The sequence below is a fragment of the Colletotrichum karsti genome, assembly GCF_011947395.1.
Source record: "Colletotrichum karsti strain CkLH20 chromosome Unknown Scaffold12, whole genome shotgun sequence".
NCBI classification, from domain to species: domain Eukaryota; kingdom Fungi; phylum Ascomycota; class Sordariomycetes; order Glomerellales; family Glomerellaceae; genus Colletotrichum; species Colletotrichum karsti.
Genome location: NW_024065912.1, coordinates 703,190 through 719,302, shown reverse-complemented (window position 1 = coordinate 719,302; position 16,113 = coordinate 703,190). Strand labels below are relative to the sequence as shown.

Sequence of the window (16,113 nt, the reverse complement as noted above, 5' to 3'; positions counted from 1 at the left end):
TCGGGCCTTATGAAGAAAGCGAGAAAGAGGTTGGAAAGGGCGGAAAAGAAACTCTGTGATCGTGTGGTCGCTCTGCTGGGATAGTGAGAGGGGCCAACACCACTCCCGCGGCCGGCCTTTCCGACACAGATTATGAAGGGAATGCTCGTCGTACGATGGAATAGAAAAGAAGTTGGGAGCGCAAGTTGGGAGCGCGTCATAATGGTGTGCTCTCACAAAGACAAGAAGACACGCTTGGTCCAAGGTTGCAAGCGTGGGGGTTTATTTTGTTGGCGTACGTCGATGCCGGCCTGGCTCGGGAAACAATTACTCCAATCAAGTCCTGGAAAAGGGTTCATTAGTCGTAAGACCTCGGTCTTTTTAAACAGTCACATATGACTATTTGCATTAACATCTAAATTCAAGACGGTTTTGACAATGCTCGCTGCGTTCCATGCGCTGAGTAAAGAATCATCCCTCCGCCATGCAAGAATTGAAAATGTAAGGTCCCGCAATTCCGATACGCCAGATGCTCGGTACCCAAGCCCGCTTCATGATACTTTTTAAGATGCCCTATGAGGCGTTCCAACATGTACATTGCTCGCACCACTCATTCTCACATCAACATCGCTGTCAAGATAATTGACAACATCGCCATTACACTTGGTGCTGATATCGAGGCCGAGGATGGCGTTTGTGATGACGGCAGTCCTGACATTTCAGGAGAGGCGCCGGTCGGGAGGTTCGAACCAACCCCAGAACCAGTACCTGAGCCGGAGCCGGAGCCAGAGCCCGAGTTTGAGCCGGTCCCGGCACCGGCACCGGCCCCACTTCCACCGGGAATGGTGGCGGTACCATTGTTGGCCACCGGAGGCGTGGTGACCGCACCCTTACACAAGCCGCGAATGGCGGGAATGTCTTCCGGGCGACTGATGGGCATCGTACGTGTGCCGCAGTTGACGTATTGTGCCAGGTAAGCAGAGTTGGTATCGAGATCGAAGACGGCTAAAAGGTGGTGTCAGCGGTATGTCCTGCACACAACAGAAAGTTTTACGTACCATAGGCTGAGCGCAAGAACGTATCACCCAGCAGCGTGAAATCCGAGTTCGGCACAATACCCAAGTAGCACGCCGGCGGGCTCGTGCGGACCTCCCGAATCATCTCTTTATACGGCACCTTGATCTTCATTCCATCAAAGTCGAAATCCACGGTTCCGTTCAGGTTGACCAGAGTACATGAAATGGGATAAAATCCGTTGGCGTCGAGGCCTGGTGATCCGAAGTCTGTAGCAATGTTGTTCGCGAGGTCTGCTGGCAGCAAGGTGAGGGTGGCGCCGCTGTCGAGGAAGACGGGCATGTTGCTGTTCGGGTAGTATCGCGTGCGGCCGCTGGGCGGGGTGATGCTAAGCTGGTTCATGTTGACCCAGTACCGCGCAACGCCATCTGGTGACTGGTCCGCAGGTACGATCGGCAGCCGGGCAAGGGGTCCGGAGAACTTCGAAGTGTCGATTCCTCCAAAGATAATGGCTCCTTCCTGCTCGTCCTTCGATCCCAGAGCCAGACTGAATGCCTTCGTTCTTGTCACGTTTTGCGAGGCAAGCTCGTCGATCAGATTCTTATAACGCGTGTTAACCCCTTCTCCGGCGCCAATACCGAGGATACCAGCGAATTGATCTTCGGAGCTAGTGGCGACACCAAATTGAACCTGCTGCATGGTGGATTGGGAACCGGCGAGAGCGAGGTTGTCGCGGACGTAGGTGATATTGGCGGCGCCGATGCCGTAACGGAGAGTCTTCGAGGTCTGGAGAGCTTTGGCGGTGGAGGAGCGGGTCGTGTCGTAGAAGCCGACGGCTTCACAGAAGCGCTGATCGGAGGCACTCAGGACGGTGCAGTCCGGGTTCACCCAGAGCTCGAAAGAGCCGGTGTCGAGCTGGGCATAGACGGGTTGTGGGGGAGTGCCGATGTTCACTGGTACATGTTAGGTAAATTGCCGCTTCTTGGCAATGTTTGATATTAGCAGAGGGGTTTGATGGCTCACGTTGGGCATAGTAGGCCACATCAGAACGGTTAGCAAGCTTCGCCTCGACCTGTCGGCTGAAAACCCCGCGCTTCGTGGAGTGGATAACGGGCAAGGTGACGAAAGTGGCCTTCATGTCGACTTCCTCGTCCACTGGCAGATCTCGAACTGCGACCGGGGGCTTGAGTTTTGGGGCGGCGGGCAAAACTTCTAAATCGTTGCTCAGAATGTCGTCGACCAAGAGTTTCCGTGGGCGGTTCCCGTTCACTCGTCTCCTCCTCAGTTTCGAGACCACCGGCAGGGTCATGATCACCGACTCGGCATCCTCATCGGCGGGAAGTGTCAGTCCTCGGGGGGCAACCTCGGCGCTGGCGTCGTGTTGTGTGGTGTAAGGAATGACTGGAAGGGTCATGAAGGCGCCGAAGTCGCCATCGGCAGTCGGTAGTTGAGGCCATGCTCGTGTGCGTGCGACTAGCGAGAGGGCCAGCAAGGCGGAGGAGAGCAGCGCCATCTCTGGCGCTGAGTGAGGGGGATGGAATGCGGGCTATCGCGGTCGTCGCCACATGGGAACTGTCTTTGAGATGCGCTCCGGGCGGGTTTGTGGTGATGAGCGAACGACCCAATGGGCAAAGAACGTCGAGTGCGATCCTGGGCTGGGCTCTCAGAGCGCGGGGTCGGAATAAGAGAAGATGAACGAGCGAATTGGCGAGAACGGAACAATAAACTTTACGAAAGAAGAAGAATTGAATAACGTTCAAAAATAAAGATCGAGAGCAGACAAGCTGTTCACGATGAATGGGACGACGATCCTGTCGGAAGAAGATGAATAGAAGATGCCGTTCAAACAGCAAACGCAACGCAATGCAAAACACGCCTTGGCTGGTAGAAGATGACAATAGGAAATAGAATCAGGGACTCCACCGTCGACGCAGACAACGATTGAGGACGAAGAGAAAATTGGTAAGAGAGAAAGAGAAACCGAAGACAGGTCGCGACAGGAATAGGAACAGGAATAGATCGACCAGGATGAACGACAACCACACAGACAGAGAGACGAACTGGTCGGTGCCCTGTCCCGGCTGTCAACGCCAAGGGAACGGGGGGTCGAGAATAGAGAACCGCTCTTGTCTCAAAACTTACATGGTTCGCACGTTTTTTCTAACCAGTCCCTTTCGAAGGCTTTCCCTGGCGATTCCAAAGTCCGCAGAGAAGGCCGCTGAGCCAAAATCCAAAAATGGCACACTGCGAAGCTAATCTTTAGCGGCTTCCATACCGCCGCCGCAAATTTCGTTCTTGGTCCGGAAACAAGCAGCAATTCTGCATTTCTCGACAGGATGCTCCCTCCACGGCGCTCTTGGTCTCCTGTGGCGGCGTCTCAAGCTTGAGAGAAGAGACCAGCGTTGGAGACCTTGGCAGACCGGCCTTGGCGACCTTGAATGGCGCTGGCAACGGCTCTTAGTGGCCACCACGAGCATCTCAAACAACGACTAGCGGCCTGGCGTCACAGGTTTGGCTAGGGGTTGCAGGGCGGGCAAGGGTGCGGAAATCGTAGATCAGACAAACCCCTGAGACGAAAGCGGACGCGAGGTGGTGTGAGACCAGGCGCTGCTAGGCCTGATTAGGTGACCTTGGCCCTTGCTTGGCTCTCTTTCGAGGTCTTCACCGAGCCGTTAAGAGGGGTCCTTGGGGTCCAAGACTCGAATCTCTGCGACCTGTGACCTGAAGGGGGCGGGACAGATCGAAGCCGAGTGATGCTGGGCGCCCTGGACCAATTAAGCGACGGTTAATGACCCGAGAACGACGATATCGAGGATCTTTGTGAATCATCACAGTGCTTGTTTGAGAGGCTTGGTATTGCCGCTGGCCAATCCTCTTGAACTGATCTCCGACGGTGGAGAGCGGCCTGAAGCAAGGATAGCATTGAAAGTGCCCAGGCGCAACGAAGAATCAGACCATACATAGTGTCCTCTCAGCCCATTAGGAGCGCCTTAAAACCTTTAAGTCAAGTGGGATAAGAAAGACGGTGAATGTAGGAGTGAGTTGCTGGAATTATGCCAGATCCATCGCGAAAAGAGAAGAGAGGGCATTCGTTAAGGTTAGAGTCTTTCCGTGCAGAAGCCAGTGGGGATGGAAATGGGACTGACTGCCAGTGCGTGCCTTGTCTGCGGGCCTCCCGAGCTCGTGCACATCCTGGGTCTTGTCAATGTCGGACAGCTTCAACAAACTCCAGTTCGAATGTTCCCGGAAGTCGGCCAAGACAAGTTGAAGATTTACGGGCGCAGGTTTCATGGATAGTGATCAGCGTGCACCTATCCACTGATCGCTTCAACAAGCCAAATACTCTGCCGACGGTCACATTCTCAAGCTAAATTTATATCAGTTCGCATCCCGCGCGCAACTTCTGTCGACGCAATCCGGTTCAACTTGCCTCATCATAGATTGTCAACTTCCAAGCCGCATTTCTCACGTGCCAAGGTCCCCGATGACTTAGATGAAAGGGTTTACATCACAATTTGAGGTGGATGCCAAGAAGCACCGCATTGTCTTGCCTTGAGTCCGGGGAACCGGAGGCTCACGTCGGCCGCTGAGAGTTTCAACGTGACAAGCGACAGGTGAGACTCACGACAGCTGGAACGTGCGGCATTGGCCAATCTTCAAGACTCAAAACCTAAACTGGAAGCATAAAGCACGGGCTTATCGAAATGCAAATAATCCGAATATACTGGCTCAGGGTACTGCCGACAGACACGACTTGTCCAACAAGCTTGTCCGGTAGGATGTGTGACAGCACGATCCGTTGACCGAAAACAACTTGGCTGTTCACAGCGTATCATCGCAGCAACCCAAGACTTTTACCCTATTCCCCTTGACATCGTCTCCGAGCTTGCCAAGAAAGCAATTACTGTGGTGCTCGACATCTCTTCCTCGCAAAACATCATACGGCTGGAAGTCAAAACAATGAAAAAGCTTGGCAAGGGCAGTGTAGATCTTGGCCCAAGCAAGATTTCGGCGGGGAGCAAGAATGATGGATAACGCCAGCCACCATGACTTTGCCAAAAGAAACTTACTTTAACACATCAATCTCTGACCGCGATCGATTTGCACGAATCATTCTCCCTTTCAATCGTATAGCGGATGCGATTTGAGCCATCGGCCGCTTAAAGCTTCTTCACTGCTTCTAGAGAGATATCTAGGGCTTATCATTAGAATAGTTAGAGACCTAAAGATTGTTTGAAAGAGCCAGCACATCGGTTTTAGCGATGTAAACTGTCAAGTGGCGTACCTGTCTTTCTCGGAAAGTGACGCCGGCCAAAAAGAAACGCTCATAGGGGGCGACGACCCAACCTTACTATGTACATCAATCTGGGGACTCGGAGAACAGCTCATGCAATTGCGAGCACAGAGCGTGAACTTAATAGCAATCTACCATGGCCGAAGTCTTGATGCAGTTTTAGTTCTGATTGAAAGATGGCCCTTGGAAATAAAGCAAGAGAGAGGGTAGGGGGTTGGTATCGCACTCGTGATCGAGATGGCGTTCCCGGAACAATATATTCTATGGCATTATCTGCAGTTGAAACAACCACGTCAAACTCAACTATAACTCTTGAAAGATACTGTGCTTGGGATTTGAAAACATACGGTAGATTTCTCTTCCACTGTGTCGCCCCAAGCTGTCAACACGCTCGGTACCTCTCGGGCTAGTCGCTTGTAAATCTCATCTGAGTCGAGCGAATTAGTTGACAAGATTACTTGTATGAGTTCTCTCAAAGCAGAAATTTTTAAACAGGACGTCTCGAATTGCTACCTTGCACGCTCTACCTGTCGTCTGTTGTCTTGGTTGGCAATGAGAAGATTGATGCCATATGGCCCATGGGGAAGGCCGACAACATCCTAAACACCTCTTCACATCAATCACCATTTCTGAAGAAACAAACTTGATCACTCAGAGATAAATGCAAACGGCATGTTTCTTTTATTCGCAGAGGCTGCCTGGATAACGAGAAGTACGACATAAAGCAGCCCAATGAAGTTTCTTATTCATACACGTATCTTAAAAGAAGCTACAAGGTATAAAACTCGCATTCGTAGCTTTGGATACATGATAATTTAGGACCCTGGCAAACTAATGCTTGATTCTGGTCACTATACTTTAATAAAGACGGCATAGATTCTGCTGTGAAGATTGCTTTTTATAGCACCAAGTTAGAGACGTGGAGGATGAAGATGCGAACGATTTTGCTTTCAATATTGGCTAATAGTCATCTCAGTCTTTAGATCTTCTTGAATAAAAATATGAGCGCCGACGTATCGGATGATCTGCCGAGTAAGAGTAGAAGTAGGTCAACTTATGTATTCATGTTGGCGACTTTTCAACACAGTCGAAAGCAAAGTCCATAATCGCTACCCATCATCGAGCTACTCAAGCATCCATGCTCGAGTACAATGCTGGGAAGACGTGAACTGAGAAATATTATCACAGGAGCATGGTGATAGGGAGTCAATGCCTCTTGAATGCGCCTAGAGTATACATCGATTGTATGGAAAGGATCACCACGCGCTAGATCTTTTCTGTCTTCCCCCTTCCATTTGTGTTACTCTTTAAAGTAAGATTTCCAATGAAAGCTAGCGGTCCCTTGGCATAGCCGATCGCTCAGCATGCGATTAGTGCTGCGTGGAGTCTGTGCCGCGATCAACGTTGTGAGTGCTTACGAATAGTCGGATAACGTTATTGGCGGGAGGTCATCTTTGAGGCTTGATGACGCCATATCGCTGCTGGGAACTTCGTATAAGATGCTCCCTCGTACCTCCTGTTGGATTTCTTGGATAACCCGACGTCATTCGATACCTCTTTTCAGCATTCGACAATAATTCCCAATTTTGATATTACACCATGCCCCAATCGCTGCCAAAGACCACCAAGCAATGGAATGTCGTAGGCCGTGATGGATTCAAGTCTCTTCAACTCACAGAGGAACCATTATCTGAATTAGGAGATAGCGAGGTCCTCGTTAAATGTAAGTTTCCCACCCCGTTGAGGTTCCAGTCTCAACATCGCTGACCACGTTGTTCTACTCAAGTGCAGGGCGCTACTCTCAATGTGAGCCGGACATGCGGAACACGCGTAGACTGAGCTAATGCGACGAGACTAGTTTAGAGATCTGATGATCCCACAGGATAAGTATCCTTGGCACGTCAAACCAGATGTTATTCCAGGGTCGGACGGAGCAGGTACCGTTCTCGCTGTTGGCAAACACGTCACTCGATTCCAGCCAGGTGACAAGGTTGTCACAGTCATCCATCGAACACATCTGAGCGGATCACCTACTAGCGAAACGCCAAAGTTTGGCCTCGGTGCCGGAATTGATGGCACTTTTCGTACGGTAGCGGCTTTCAACGAGCAAGGACTTGTGCCTATGCCTCAGGGTTTGAGCTTTATCGAAGCCGCCTCGCTGACCTGTGCCGGTTTGACGGCCTGGAATGCACTCTTCGGTCTTCCTGGCAAGCAACTATCAGTTGGGCAGTGGCTCCTCACCCAAGGCACTGGAGGTGTGAGTATCTTCGCCATTCAGTTCGCAAAGGCGATTGGAGCGAGAGTCATAGCCACCACCAGTTCCGATAAGAAGGCCGAGTTACTCAAAAAACTTGGTGCCGACCATATCATCAACTACCGCACCACCAAGGACTGGGGATCAGCCGCGAAAGAGTTGACTGGTGGAGTGGGAGTTGACCTTGTTGTGGAGGTTGCCGGTGCCAGTACGTTGAAGCAAAGCGCAGCCAGCGTCAGACTCGACGGTACCATCACCACTACTGGTTTGGCCGGTGGTGACGGCCAAGGCGCAGAGGTTCCGAATCTCCTGGACACATGGCTCAATCTTTACACTGCCCGAGGTGTTTGGGTTGGCAACCGACATCAAATGGAGGAGATGTGCAAAGTTATCGAGTCTAGTCCGGAAAAGCTGCGTCCTGTCATTGATCCCAAGGTCTTCAAACTAGAAGATCTTAGGGAGGCATATGAGTATTTGGAGTCTGGGAAGCATCAAGGCAAGGTTGGCATCGAAATCGATTGACTCAGGAACCCTCTCAACGATCGGAAGCTTAAGGGGTAGACATTTCCAAGCAAACTTACAATGACAGTATCTTTCATCAGTAAAATGGCAACCCATATGAAGGTGCAAGGGCTATCAAGTCCTCTCACCAACCAAACAAAGACTACGCATCAATGGGTTTCTCGTAAAAGTCAAGCAAACCAATCTCGTCAATTGCGTTCAGTGAATGTCGTGATAACTGCCCCATGTGACGCAGCTCAATACCTATGTCGTCGAACGAGATGCACCCTGGGCTGACGACTGCTAAAACTCGAGTTGAAGTCCGACTTATCCGAGTCATGAGAAAGTCGCTCATGACTAAACTCTCAAGGCAATTTGTTTCGCAAGCAGGAGCTCCCCTTTTGTGACCAAAGCTCCTGAATAAGGCACTCCGCAGCCTTCAAAGTCTAATAAATGTCATTCATTATAGGCTCAGTGCCTGTCTTATGCTCATTGTTTTCAATAAAAGTAGACTCAATGCGGGCTATGGGCACTTTCTTCAAACTCAACCTTGCAATCAACTCTTTTAATCCTTATTACCTATCAATCTCCGACCGCCTCATGTGTATGATTTCTTCATCTGCCGAAAGCTAATGTATGGACATTGATGTGGTGAACTAGCTGGAGTGATGCCTTGTCACGATTCGGCGTCTTTTACCATCTTAGTGGGTTTGGCTGTTCTTGCGAGAGATGGATTGTGCACTTGAAACTACATGCGGCAGAGAGGATGAACGGCTCATGACCGTTTCCGACAAAACGAAACAAATCAAGTAGAGTTTCAAAAGATGAGGCCATCACCGGACGAAACTGAGGTGGTGCATGTGTCCAGCTCAAAGTCAATGCTATTTCCACCAATCTCAGTCGAGAAACTTCGGCCGTTAAACATCCCGATACCTCTCAAGCGCCATGTGTGTTAAACTCTGAAAGTTCGGCTGAAACTTCTTTAGACGATCAATTATCTCATCATTAGACATCAAGTCGATGTCAGCTTCTGAGGCGCCCGAGAAGCGATTTCTCGAACAGGACTTCCAAGACTTGAGTTCGGCACCGCGGCGAGTAGCGAGTGTCATGTTGATTGAGCATTCGTGGAATCGTATGGGGGAACCCTGCGGCTCTAGGCCGTTGGACTTACGCGCCCCCTTGACTCAAAGAGATTAGTCGGCGGGGACCCTGAGGAAATAAAGGGTGTGATATAGGGGCTAGAGCGAATAATTCATCCGCAAATCAACTTTTGAATCTCAATGGCACGCTGTTGGCGAGGGACGCGTTCATGATTGACATGAAACGCTGTCATTTGAAGGATTCAGGGCCGCCGCCCCGCAAAGGCCTGCGTTTCCAGTGTGAGCACCGACGGGAATAAAGTCACCTCACTCAACGACGAGCGCACTAACCGAACTCTCTTAGATCGAATTCAATGATCTGACCAACATGATTCTTTCCAACGATTCCGTATGGCCCTCGGGGCCACTCTACCGAAAGAGGAGGGCGAGATCCACATGCCCTTGTTGCGAGGCCATGCCCGTCATTCCCAAAGTGTCTTCATCACCCGTTCGGACGGAGGAGGGTCTGCAATGATCCTCCAATCATTCAGGCCAAACTCTTTCTCTGTAACGCTGTCGCATATTAGATCTGAAAGATATATAAAACATTAACTTGGCACCTACTTGGCGATCGTTTCTCCAGCCAGTCTCACCACCGTTCGCTACTCCATTCTACTCCCAATATCACGATCTTTCCCCACGCCAAGATGGCCAAGATTTTCGCCCCTGCTGCGGCTCTGCTGCTCCCCGCCGTTCTGGTAGCGGCGGCTCCCGCTTCCAACTCCGTGAGTAACGCCCCGTTGTTTCGTCCGATATCTGCCCCGTCAACGGCATCAAGACTGACCCGTTTCGGCCCCTCCTAGTCCGGCGCTGGCTGCACTGTTAGCAAGTTCGAAGACATCGCGACGGCCGTCTCATCATGCACCGAAATCACGCTATCTAATATTGCTGCCCCGGCGGCCAGCCCGATCGACCTCCAGAAGCTCAAGCAGGGCGCCAAGGTTACCTTCGACGGCACGACCACCTTCGCGACAACTGTCGACAGCAAATTCGACCCCATCATCATCTCCGGATCTGACATCACGATCACTGGTTCTCCCGGTCATGTTATTGAGGGTAATGGCGCGGCCTACTGGGACGGTCTGGGCTCCAACGGCGGTGGCGACAAGTAAGCATACACCTATTCGGATGATAGTGGCCGCCAAAGCTAACCAGCGACCAGGCCTAACCACTTCGTTGTTGTCAAGAAGACCACGAACGCCAAGATCACCGACCTCAACATCAAGAACTGGCCTGTCCACTGCTTCTCCATGACCGGCAACACGAACCTCACAATCTCCGGCCTGAACCTCGACAACTCCGCCGGCGATGCGCCCAACTCCAAGAGCGGCAGCAAGGCCGCGGCTCACAACAGCGACGGTTTCGATATCTCCTCAAGCGACTACGTGACCCTCGACAACATCAAGGTCCACAACCAGGACGACTGCGTCGCCGTCACCAGCGGAACCCACGTCACCGTGAACAACATGTACTGCTACGGCGGTCACGGTCTCAGCATCGGCTCCATCGGCGGCAAGAGCAACAACACCGTCGACAACGTCGTCTTCTCCAACTCGCAGATCCTGAAGAGCTCCAACGGCTGCCGTATCAAGTCCAACTCGAACACCACCGGCTCCGTCACCAACATCACCTACAAGAACATTACCCTCTCCGACATTGACACCTACGGCATCGACGTCCAGCAGGACTACCTCAACGGCGGCCCGACCGGCTCGCCTACCAACGGTGTCAAGATTGCTGGCATTCACTTCGTCGACGTTCAGGGTACTGCCACTGGCAGCGACGCTTACAACTACTACATTCTCTGCGGTGATGGCAGCTGCTCGGACATCACCTTCGAGAACACCAAGATCACCGGAGGTGGCAAGGGTGGCAGCTGCAACTTCCCTGCCAGCGGATGCCCAGCATAGACGGTTTCTGCGTGTCTCTTTTCCACGTAAATATTATGAAGTTTATACATACATGACCATGGAGGCCAGGCCCTGGACTCAGAAGCAGCTGGGTTACATACATACATAGATCAGCCAATACCAAGTACATATGACTTTGTTCCGCTACTCCCTGCCTTCAACATTAATGCTCATGCTTCTCACGTCCAATCCAGGTACGCGACCCATACGTTCATGTTTGTTTGTAGGATAACTGTCCGGCGTGAAGGCTTGATGTGAGAGACTTCTCGCTACGGATCGCCCACGTCATGCGCGTTGCCGCAAGGTGAAGCTTTGACTGCAGCCTTCGTGATATGAGCTGCGATACCCCCGCCTGTTCTGCCGATCCGCTACCGACCAGCTACAAGGGAGTCGAGAACATCACAAAGTGCTGGCCTAAAAAACACAACATCCAGTCGATTTAGTCTGTTGTGCAACTTGTCTTGGCCTAAGCCTGACGCTCGTTCTTCAAGTAACAGGAACGAACGTGAAAACTACACAACCTTCGATCTCGATCCATCAGCCCTATTCTAGCCAACACATGCCCCTCAATCTCTCACACTCTGACACTCTCACCACCCAAAGCCTACCCCGCTTGCTCCTTTCCATTTCCTACTCATGCCATCGGTCTTCTTCCCCCAAGAAATGCTCCAACTGAGCACAACAGCATGACCCTCCCTCTTCCGCCGACGGTGACTGCGCCCATACTGGTGACACATACGATTGACCTTCATACGCGCAGCCCTTGGTGACAGTCTCCGTTCATTTACCACTTGCTTCTGATATCTCTGTCATGCAGGAGGCGAGCAATGAAAATCACCGCTCCTCCTCCCAGGAGGGTGCAACCCTACAAGAATGTCGTTAGTGAACAACTTATCACTGTGCGATACGACAACAGGACTTACAGCAAAGATGATAAGAGGAAAGTATCCCTCTCTAGTCTCGCTCTTGATCAAAGCTCCCGCGATCGGTGTGCCCGTCAGTATGGCTGCGGCGGTGACAGTTCCGAAAGCCCCAAGCCTGGCGCCCAGTTTCTCCGTGGGTACAATCTGCCCAGTTGCTGCAGGCAAAACAGAGATGAATACACCGGAGGCGAAGCCGTACAAGCATGCGAACCCGGCAAGAACACCAGGGGTCGATGCGGGGAGCCACGAGGCCATGCATAGAAGGCCACAGAGAAGGACCATGGGGTAAAGGAAATTGAGTCTTCCTACGCGGTCTGCTGCATGGCCACCACTTTCAAGAGTCAGCGTAAATAATAGAAACTTGAGGGGCCCCTTACATGATGCGACCAAAGAGGCTAGACGCGTTGATTAGAGGAAGCAGGTAAGCCTGAATCTTTGAGTCTGGATCGATAGTGACGCAGTAAGGTTCTAGATGTCGTCAGAAACGTGGCATCGTAACAGCCAGAATTCGTCCAACTCACCGATATAGTAGAACGGGACGTAGATTCCCAGGTTCGCAATGACTGCCCCGGCTGAAAGGCAAGAGTACCGGATATCTAGAAATCCTTTATAGTCAAACAGTTCTCCGAGAGACTTCAGCTTCCTCCGAGGGTGCCTGGAAGACGAAACGGCCATCGCCGTCAGGTAGCACACCAGCAAGATCAGGGCTCCGACCCGCATAGCCCATGGGAAGCCTATGGAGGGAATGAGCTTGGAGAACATGATTGGAAGACATACCCCCCCAAGACTGCTGCCGGAGGCAACAATGCCCATGACGAGGCCACGTCGTCGATGGAAATACTGGCCGGTCACAGTGAGGGCGGGCTATGGTACCACAGTTAGCACGTTTTCTGACGGGAAAGGAAGCGAGTCAGCCTACCTGGACCCCGAAAGCAACAGTAAGACCGAACAGCAGTGACTGGGCTAAGAATTGCTGCCAGATTTCATTCCGCTGTGTAAAGGACGTTGCCAAAATGGAGCCAGAGACGCCTACGGCGGCGAAGAGGTAGAGCCACTGGGAAGAAAAGGTCAGCACTGGCAACGATTACATCATGCGGTCGTCTCAGGCTTGCTTACTTTTGGGCCATATAGGTCGAAGAGCGCGCCAGCGACCGATCCCGACAGGTAGAGTAACGTGATCTGCAGCGTCCCGATGAAGGAGATAGTCGATGGCGAGTAGTTGCTAAGGTACTCATGCTGATAGAACGTCTGGAAGAAACCGAAGCTGTTCACGACGCCGAAAGACGCGAAGTAGACCAAGAACGAGCCCAGGACGGAAAGCCACGCTTTCTTGCCTCCCTCGGGATAGATGTCCTCATCATCAGGGCAGGGAGGAACCTCATCTTGCGTCGCAGAGCCCCCTTCGAGCCCGGAGGCGGGGGTTGCGGATGGCTTCTTCTCGAGCCGAGATTCAACTGATAGAGTGTTATCCGCCATAGTTCACGACGTGAACTGGCCTGTCAATAAAAGGTCGGTGAGGCAAGTGTACTTACAGCGAAGTTACGCGAGTCACCGTGGCGTGAACGGTGATGATGGACGTGATGAGAACTGGTGGTGTGGTGTTTGGAGGAGGACGCTGGAAGATAGCATGCGGGGGAAGAGGCCGACTAAATACACAGCCTGAGTCCCCTCTAAATTGAAGTAATTTTTTCCCTTATCCGTCAAGTCCTGCAGCATCACCTACCCGTTGTCGTTAGCGCTACCCACCTACACAATCCTACAGCGAGGACACTGATTCATGGATGATACGGCCAATAGTAAAGATGTCTGATCATACTGAAAATCGTCAGTAAAAGCACGCAATCATATGCATATCGCGTATTTGATAAGTTGCAATCATTCCTCGTTTTACTTCAGCCCGTGTCTTTGTATTGAGGTCGGTGGATGGAAGGCTCAAGTGCCAACATCGATCTCGGCCTCCAGTGAGGGTTTCTTCAGGTCAAGTTAGTGCCTGGAACAGGGATCAGCCGCCAACAGAGACTCGCACCGGAGGATCATTGACAATCGAGTCTTCAAGTGAGCAGTCTTCTGATCAAATGGCGTGATTCTCCGATTGATTTATGTGCTTGTGTCTGTCTCATGCTGGACCTTTGAACTGCATGATTTAAGATAGGATAGCATTTGCAATTCACGAAAGACCACTTCAGTCCTGAATCGACAGTGAGACTGCTTCATAAGACGGCAGTATTCCGGGTCGAATTCAAGTCTCTTCATGACCGGGCATTGTCCAATGCCTATGGTTTGAAGGTGAACTCAAGTTGCTCAATTCATGCTTCTTAGCCTGCTGTCCATACCTGCCAGGTTGATTAATGAGGCACAACTAAAGAAATAACGTCGTCAACTTGGCGTTTGTGGGAAGTTCCAATGCGATTTCAGCGCAGGGAAAGATCTCGCGTTATGGCTTCTCTTAACCGCAGATGTACACAATTTTCGTGACACTCTGCTTAGATGTGGATGGTATGGCAGATTCCAGACTGATCATGGGGCAAATAAGGTAAAAGGCCAGCTGCACTTAGGCAAGAGATATGTTCAACGGTTATAGAAGCGAGTCTGGTGTTAGCATCGACTTTCCTCTCAAAATGCCGACTCAAGCTCTCTTATGTCCATCGACATTCAACAAGAGTCATCACATGATAATAACTGCACGAATTGAATTAACTAATGATGATAAGTTCAGCCAAATGGTGAAGAGACTCTCACGTTCTACTAAGCTATATATACTCTATAAACTATTTCGAGGCAGAACCCACCCAAGGCCGTTGGAAACAGATTATTCTACCTGATGTCCCGCAGCAAAATGTCTTGGAAGTGTCGTCAAAGTGAGTAACATACTTCCAGCGAGCTGAGGAGCAAAAAAAGCGAAAAATGAAAGGGACGAGACTCGAACTCGCGCGGGTTGCCCCACCAGGAAACAGATGTTAAGCTGACCTTAACCTGGCGCCATAACCAACTCGGCCACCCTTCCGGATGATGATCTTCGGAGTGTTCCTCGGATCAGATGTGGATGCCGGATTGAGCCGGGGAAGATGTTCATATGCCGGGAGGCAGGAGGTGAGAAGTGTGGCGAGATTAGGGCTGCGAAGCGCGAAATGAGTCCCGCAGGCCCGTGTGCTCGGGATGAGATCCGCTCAGTGTTGACCTGGCCCTTCTCATGCCTGTCGTCCACTGATGAGACTGCTGCGATCAGCAGCTCCAGGCCTTTCAAAAGACGGGCTTCGAGGATTCGTGATCATCTGTAACACGAGATGGGATACGAGCAGTTCAGCCTGATGTGGATTGAGCGTGTTGACTCTGTGCATAAGAAAATTCCAGAATTGTTCACATGTGAAATCCAAACCCCGATACATGCATACCAGCAGCACCCTCAGTCACGAGAGAACGGAAACACTCATCACCATGATACGTCTCAAACGCTCAGATCAAAACCTTGAATTTATTCCTGAAGAACCATCAGCGGTCCGCGCGGCTGAATTGAAACTTCAAACGAACAGATAGACACCATCACTTTATCAGAGATAGCCAGCCCAGCCAAAGAAACACGCCCATCTCGGTCAAAAGCCCAAAAACCTTACGATGACGTCTCACAACATTCTTTGACAAACGCTTGAAACGTCCGCGGCTAAGACAGTTGAGGCAACCGCCAACCCGCCCCCTAAACCAGAATCAACCAGCGCGCGCACACACACACACACACACTCGAACGGCACGGGAATCCGGGACGGGACCGGGACCACACAACGGGCGCCGGGCTTGGCAAAAAAAAACCCAATGCATCGTCATCTCCCTCCCGAGTCCCGCGAGTTGCCGAATTCGGGGGACAAATCCAGCCACGGCGGCTGAGGATGCCATGCATGGCAACATCGGCATCTCTCAAGTTGTCCAAGTTCTGCGCACAAAATGGGAAAACCGGGCACCGGGGTAAACCAAGATCCAATCCCCAGAGACGGCAGAAAAAAGAAGAATTAAGATTAAATATTGGAACAACTCAAAAGAAGCAACATTGGAACACGCGCCCAATGATCACCGACAAGGAAGCAGCACCGCCTCGCTGCCATTCTCA

At 51.4% G+C, this 16,113-nt stretch overlaps 4 protein-coding genes across 4 annotated transcripts; 2 read left to right on the top strand and 2 right to left on the bottom strand.

Moving 5' to 3' along the window:
• Positions 1 to 595: 595 nt before the first annotated feature.
• On the bottom strand, positions 596 to 2,506 carry CkaCkLH20_04598 (eukaryotic aspartyl protease; the record flags this gene model as incomplete). Its single annotated transcript, XM_038887317.1, has 3 exons — positions 596 to 984; positions 1,038 to 1,946; positions 2,017 to 2,506. The coding sequence occupies 3 exons, from the start codon at positions 2,504 to 2,506 to the stop codon at positions 596 to 598; spliced, it is 1,788 nt and encodes a 595-aa protein (XP_038747483.1).
• A 4,380-nt stretch (positions 2,507 to 6,886) lies between these two features.
• Positions 6,887 to 8,063, top strand: CkaCkLH20_04597 (putative alcohol dehydrogenase; the record flags this gene model as incomplete). The annotated part of the gene is made up of 3 exons (XM_038887316.1): positions 6,887 to 7,010; positions 7,074 to 7,093; positions 7,146 to 8,063. The coding sequence occupies 3 exons, from the start codon at positions 6,887 to 6,889 to the stop codon at positions 8,061 to 8,063; spliced, it is 1,062 nt and encodes a 353-aa protein (XP_038747482.1).
• Positions 8,064 to 9,828: 1,765 nt separating this feature from the next.
• Positions 9,829 to 11,091, top strand: CkaCkLH20_04596 (polygalacturonase 3; the record flags this gene model as incomplete). The annotated part of the gene is made up of 3 exons (XM_038887315.1): positions 9,829 to 9,906; positions 9,985 to 10,289; positions 10,344 to 11,091. The coding sequence occupies 3 exons, from the start codon at positions 9,829 to 9,831 to the stop codon at positions 11,089 to 11,091; spliced, it is 1,131 nt and encodes a 376-aa protein (XP_038747481.1).
• Positions 11,092 to 11,875: 784 nt separating this feature from the next.
• On the bottom strand, positions 11,876 to 13,490 carry CkaCkLH20_04595 (uncharacterized protein; the record flags this gene model as incomplete). The annotated part of the gene is made up of 7 exons (XM_038887314.1): positions 11,876 to 11,956; positions 12,015 to 12,345; positions 12,392 to 12,482; positions 12,536 to 12,748; positions 12,803 to 12,878; positions 12,934 to 13,068; positions 13,131 to 13,490. 7 exons carry the CDS (start codon positions 13,488 to 13,490, stop codon positions 11,876 to 11,878), a joined length of 1,287 nt encoding a protein of 428 aa, XP_038747480.1.
• Positions 13,491 to 16,113: the final 2,623 nt, after the last annotated feature.